Genomic DNA, 6,323 nt, shown 5'->3' with positions numbered 1-6,323 from the left:
CATAAAAAAATAATAATAATTTTTTTAATCATAAATTTTATTTTTTTTAAATAATTACACAATATTTACACCATCTATATAGCATTACCCTTCTCAACCTGCGCCGTTGTTCCTGTAATACAGAATTTAGTACCGCGTACTGTTGTAGGTTTTGTTTCTTTTTCTAAAAACTTCCTAAGTTCCTTCCTTAGCCACACAATCTGGGAATACAAAACGTCATCAGATCAACAGCTTCCATCACCACCAAACTTTGATCCACAATTGAAACGTGTCATTTCACAACTGGAAGAAAGCTGATCTCCCATGCCATGTCAGCATCACCCTCCACTCAAAAGACATTAATCAGCCAAACATTCCCACTAAAGCTAAGCTTGTCATCCTTTGCTCCATCTCCACCCAGTCATCCTAGAAAGAAACAAAATCTGCATAAACCCTTCACTTCTCATGGTGGTTCAAGCTGTTCCGTCAATCCATTGAAAGCCCCAGAAATTGTTTGATACAGAATATGCCATGGAGGCCCTCAATGCACCATGCTTGACTCCGTTGTCCATTCTTCGTGACAGGAAAAAAGAACCCAGAAAATTATCATCAGTCCCTACTACTTTTCCTCTCAAGTTCTCAAGTTCTGCTACTTTATGCAACTATCCATCAACTTTACAAGAATATTTCTCAAGGGGTTTTCAAGGGGGTCTTGTCCTCCTGTCTTCAGCTCTTAATACTGGGCTTGCTAGAGCTTTATCGTATGAGGAAGCACTTCAACAGTCTGTGACTAACTCTACAGCAGCGGAACTTGATCCAAGTGGGGTTCTTGATAGTGTATTAAGTTTTGTAACAGAGAATCCTACAGTTATAGCGGGTGGTGCCACCATTCTGGTGGTTCCCTTGATTTTATCTCAAGTTCTAAAGCCGCCCAAGCCATGGGGTTTTGAGTCAGCCAAAAATGCTTATGCAAAGCTAGGTGATGATGCCAATGCCCAGTTGCTTGATATAAGATCACCGGTGGAATTTAGGCAAGCGGGTAGCCCAGATATCCGGGGTTTAAGAAAGAAGCCGGTTTCTGTTGCTTATAAAGGAGCAGACAAGCCAGGGTTCTTGAGAAAGCTTTCTTTGAAGTTCAGAGAACCAGAAAATACTACATTGTTCATTTTAGACAAGTAAGAATTTAAAACGCATTCATATAATTTTCCCTCATTTTTTCTATATAACACATAGCATATCTATTGCCCCACTGCATTTGGAAAACTAATAGAAATAAATTTAAAAGAAAAAAGATTTGACTAGTATGCTACCGAAAAGAAAATCTACATGCAGCGTTCATACTGTTCATTGTGAAATTTAACATTCTTAATAGACAGAGAATATCATAAATCGTTTGACTTTTTATTTCAAGAAATCGAGATGAATGGGCAACCATATCTACTGCTTGAGCTGAAATCACCAAATCATGCAGAGATTGTGGTGTCCTGGATCAATTTCTTTCCATTAATGACGGAGTAAAATAGCAGGTAGAAGCTATGGATATTTCAAACTATCCTTAACACATAATGCTCCCCACCCCCCGGGGTCCCATTTAATTGAAATACAAGCAGCCAAGACTGATGTGAACGTACGTGAATGCCATGTACTGTTGTCCAATCATGCAGGTTCCGGATTTGAATTATTGACTATATGAGGGTGCTATATATTTTTCATCTTCCAGATTGTTGAGATTGGTTACACATCTGCAGTCTGTATCATGTTTACTTCTTAATTAATTCAAGCAGCTAATTGCCATAGGCTTGGTCATATTTTAAATTTAAGATCAACCAATCATATCATTTTCTCTTTCACGTAATTTGCAATTGCCTAGCAGACTGGGTGACATCTCACTTGATCTTTGTTATCATAACGGCTAATATATGGAGCTAATGTTGCTGAACTTTTTGTGAAGCCAGATTTAACGGAAATTCTGAATTGGTTGCCGAGTTGGTCACTGTAAATGGATTCAAAGCTGCATATGCAATAAAAGACGGTGCAGAAGGACCCCGAGGATGGATGGTCTTCTCTTTCTTCTTTTGATCTTTTCCTTGGATGCTTTGAAAATAACATCCAAATCTTATGTATGCCTGAAACATTATCACTCAGAAACTTTCATGTGTAAATTTTCAGAATAGTGGTCTTCCATGGATACCACCAAGCAAAGCATTGAGTCTTGATCTTAGCAATTTGACAGATGCTATTGGTGACACAGTCGGAGTATGTTTCTACATTATGGAAAATCTTCTGATTGAACTATTGGATGCCCATTTGACTTTATCTCTCTTAGTCTTTCTTCCCTTCTTTTGTCAATCTTACACTTCGAAGTCAATTTTATTGTTGTTGATGCGTTGATCATTAATACAATTTTAGATGGTATAGGAAACCTATAAATTATATGAACACAGTTGATCTGGGGGTTTATCCTGCTAGGTTCATATCTTGGAAAACTCTTAATAAATATTGGGTATTTTATATCTGGTTCTGAGGACATGGAAAGCAAGTTTCATTGGAAATTTTGAACATTTAATATTTTTCCCAATTACAATAATATTCCCTACACTCCACAAGAGATGATGTGCTTTCCTTTTCTGGCTATCCAATGATGAAAGTTTCAGAAATGAAAGGATTTATCCATATAACTTTCATCTAGTGCGGCATGGAAGGGGTACAAGTTTTTTCTTTAAAGGGGGGGTTGGAGGATATAAAACAATTTCTTTTATTGCTATATGATTTTTTTATAATTTCTGATAAGTTTTCTTTCTTCTTAATGTCATGTGAATGCATTTGTTCTCTATATTGCGAATGATATTGGCATTTGTGTCTAATATAAATGTTTTTTTTATCTAAATAGAGATGGTAAATACATTTCTTCATCATTGTATTATTGTGTAAATATGCTAGAATATTCTGGCACTCCTTGTACAGTTATTGAATTCGCCAAAACAGAATGAATTCTCAGTTATCATGCGACCAGCAGCTTACCCATTAGCTTATCTTTTCTTTTAAACATTTTTGCCTTTATGTTTTCTGAAATGGACGTTATATGCTTTATGATGATGGCTATTGTGCAGGAGGGTTTAGATGCGTTGAATGTTACCCTGGGGATTGCTGCAGCCGCTGGGTTAGGTTTATTGGCTTTTTCAGAGGTTTGGATGAAAACTCCTTAATTTGTTTCCTTTTTTTCCTTCTTGTTGTATTTGAATTTCTATGTGACATGATCAGAAATTGCATTTGATGGTTTATTACATCTTTTTAGATAGAAACAATCCTCCAAGTATTAGGCTCAGCTGCAATTATTCAGTTTGTGAGCAAGAAACTCCTATTTGCTGAGGTGAGTTTCCAATACCCTTCTGTACTTACATTTTTCATTTATAAAATATCAACCGTGCCATATAATCCAAGTCTAGTTTAGAATTTTGCTAAATTGCTTCATATGACAGGATCGAAAGGAAACTATACAACAACTTGATGAGTTCTTGAACACAAAGGTTGCCCCTAAGGAGTTTGGCGATGAAATAAAGGTGTCTGAACTCCGTGTGAAATTTGTGTTTATATTACTTTTCTTAAAAATTCAAATGCAAATACTTTTGCAGAAATATTCACGGTTATATCCTCTACTTATTCTGAATTGTCTGGAATTTCAGCAAATTGGAAAGGCTCTTCTACCATCACCCGTGATTAGCAATGCTCTCCCTCCAGCTGTTGATTCAATCCCAGAGCCTGCTACCACTGATAATACTGTACAAAAGGCAGTAGCTGGTGATTCAAAGGTAGAAACAGATGGAAAAGTTACTCCTGAAATAAATTCAGTGCCCAAAACCGAAGTTAAAGCAGAATCGCTTCCTGGATTTTCAAAATCACTTTCTCCATATCCATGCGTAATTATCACTTCCACTGCTTTATGAATTCTATAATTATTCTGCTTCATTCTATTTGCTTGGAATTCGAAGGTCATGATATATTCGTTAGTGGATAATTATTTAATGCAATGCGGTACATTTGAATTCATGGTGTGGGTATCCGAATGTGGCATGCTCTTATACCTGGTTAGCTGACTTGATAGCTTCTTGGGATTGTTGGTTCACATTTGGGGTTGAGCACACGAGTGAGTGTGTGTCTATGTGTGCATTTATGTTTGTGCATGCTATTTGCCAGCCTTGTGGGGAGCTTTTTCTTTGCTATAGTTTGCACTAGACCTTTCTATAGATATTATACATAAGTAAGCATAAAGAGAATTAGAACATCACAGGATACCATTTAAGGATGAAATAGTGTCGTAACAGTTCGGAATAACCTCAAAATATCGTATCTTAAGTATGACCAAACCAAATTTACTATTTCAAAAAATAGATCATACCTTTTTTTTTTTAAACTTCTTAAATCTCTTGATTAAATCAGTTACTTATTTAAAAAGCAAAAAACTGGGATCGCTAGATTTAGAGAAAACCATAAATGGAACATACTGCATCAGGGGTTGCGCATTCAAGAACACAGGTCCAGCAGGGTAAGGAATCCTTTGGCTCCTTATGGACAGGATTGTGTATGTACATTACTTAAAAGGCTGTTATCTAGCAGGTTAATGTGACCTATGAATCTGCAGGTACCTTTATGGATATTTGATCAACCATTCCCCCACCTTTTTTCTTATTTCCCACCTGTTTTCAAGAGAGAGAAGTGATGTAATTGAATAATAATTTATAGGATAATAGAAAGATAATCTTGTAGGCAAATACATAATTGCTGATGTAAATTGTTACATAGTGTTGTTGCATACTGATGTAATTGCTGATCCAATTAAATGCTCAAGCATTTGTTGAGTTAATTCTGTGGCATATGCACTGAACAAATGATCGCCTTCTTTTCCTTCCTGGTTGCAGTATCCAGATTTGAAGCCACCAACTTCTCCATCACCATCGCAGCCGTAGAGTTGTAATTGCATAAAAATATAGCAGTTTGTTTCTATGACAGGCAGCTGTTGGCGGGGGATTGGCAAAGCTAGTTTGTGAAAATTTTCAGCTTACATGGTATCTTGGATCCTTAATAAGAATAAAAAAAATTACACTGCTATGAGCTATAAAACAGATATCTGCCATGGCCAACTTTCCTTTTGTTTCTTATGCTACTTTGTGTAATCATTGGGTGTCTTTTGGTTGGGAACTTGGGATATATGTATTAGATATATCCGGATATGGATAATAGTATTTCTTTCTCAAGTTTTGAGTTTGGAACAGGACAATTTTATGTCCATATGCTTCCGGGTGCATCAAGGATTGGGGAAGTGGAGAGGTAAAAACACTAGATTTATATACCTGAATATGCAACCTTAACAGGAGAATCTTATTTTGTTAGAATGGAAATGCATAATTTTCTATGAACTTCCTCTAAAATTTCATTTTCAAAATGTGATGCTTGTAATTGAAGACTAGTTATTCTATTGTGCTTGTACTGGATTGGAGCATGGGCACTTTTAATGAGAAAGTATGACTTTGAAGTTTGTAAGATTTGTGTCCCAAGTTCCAACCTCATCATATATTGGGGTAAAAACCAGAGCTTTCAGAAGCTGGTGCTTCCAAGTGCATCTCTTCTTGTTGAATTAGCAGTTCCTTTTTACAAGTTCAGAACGAATCTTTATTGAACAACTGCCTCTTAACGATTTGCTTAAACTGAAGTGTTAAGGAAAATTCTATACATCACACCATCATCCCACTCTCATCCTATTGTGTAAGGTGGTACATTTATCTCCATTGAATGATCATTTATCAGATGATTCTTTATCATTCAATGATAATAAATGTCACATTTTACATAGCAGAATGAAAGTGAGATGAGAGTATGAAGTATAGAATTACTCGAAGTGTTAAATAATATAGAAGCTACTCGAACTCACTCCTTCTTAACCATCCGATGCACAAAGAACACACAAGTTTAAGTATAGTTTTTACTGTTTTATTTATTAATGAATGACGCATAATGCTATTGTCTCTTACACTATTGTGTTATGGGATACTTAGGTTTAGATTATGTGCAATATTGTTTTCAGAATATGTTTACTCAAAAGAATACCATTCGTTAATTTTTCTATCCATCAACATTAACAGAAAATGCGCAGCAGCATCATTGACTACAACGTGTCATCTTTATTTTATTTTCTAAAAAATAAGAAATAGTTTTTCTATAATAAAGAATGTTTAAAATTTTAAAAACTAAATTACTATAAGAAAAAAAAAAGTTAAAAGGATAAAAAGCTAAATTACTATTTATATCCATATGGTACAAAAGTTTTGAATAAGAAGTCATTTGGATTG

General features: G+C 35.4%; 1 protein-coding gene across 2 annotated transcripts; it reads left to right on the top strand.

The window, feature by feature from the left end:
• Window positions 1–351: 351 nt before the first annotated feature.
• Window positions 352–5,393, top strand: LOC122311051 (rhodanese-like domain-containing protein 4, chloroplastic). Of its 2 annotated transcripts, none has more exons than XM_043125413.1 (8): window positions 352–1,154; window positions 1,935–2,037; window positions 2,149–2,235; window positions 3,090–3,164; window positions 3,275–3,349; window positions 3,459–3,539; window positions 3,663–3,788; window positions 4,896–5,393. In XM_043125413.1, exons 1-8 carry the CDS (start codon window positions 511–513, stop codon window positions 4,941–4,943), a joined length of 1,239 nt encoding a protein of 412 aa, XP_042981347.1. In that variant the 5' UTR covers window positions 352–510; the 3' UTR covers window positions 4,944–5,393. The 2 variants fall into 2 exon arrangements, with proteins under 2 accessions (XP_042981347.1, XP_042981339.1); XM_043125405.1 differs by having other exon boundaries at window positions 353–1,154; window positions 3,663–3,896.
• The last annotated feature ends 930 nt before the right edge of the window (window positions 5,394–6,323 follow it).

This window comes from Carya illinoinensis, chromosome 1, assembly GCF_018687715.1.
Source record: "Carya illinoinensis cultivar Pawnee chromosome 1, C.illinoinensisPawnee_v1, whole genome shotgun sequence".
NCBI lineage: Eukaryota > Viridiplantae > Streptophyta > Magnoliopsida > Fagales > Juglandaceae > Carya > Carya illinoinensis.
Note: the sequence above shows the minus strand (reverse complement) of the source record. Positions and strands in the feature narration are given on the sequence as shown.

What these genes read in the sequence shown, in the direction of transcription:
- LOC122311051 (XM_043125405.1), top strand. Translation starts at nt 511, where the DNA reads ATGGAGGCCCTCAATGCACCATGCTTGACTCCGTTGTCCATTCTTCGT. An exon ending in CTATTGGTGACACAGTCGGA is followed by an intron (nt 2,236 to 3,089) that starts GTATGTTTCTAC and finishes GCTATTGTGCAG; the next exon opens with GAGGGTTTAGATGCGTTGAA. An exon ending in AGTTTGGCGATGAAATAAAG is followed by an intron (nt 3,540 to 3,662) that starts GTGTCTGAACTC and finishes CTGGAATTTCAG; the next exon opens with CAAATTGGAAAGGCTCTTCT.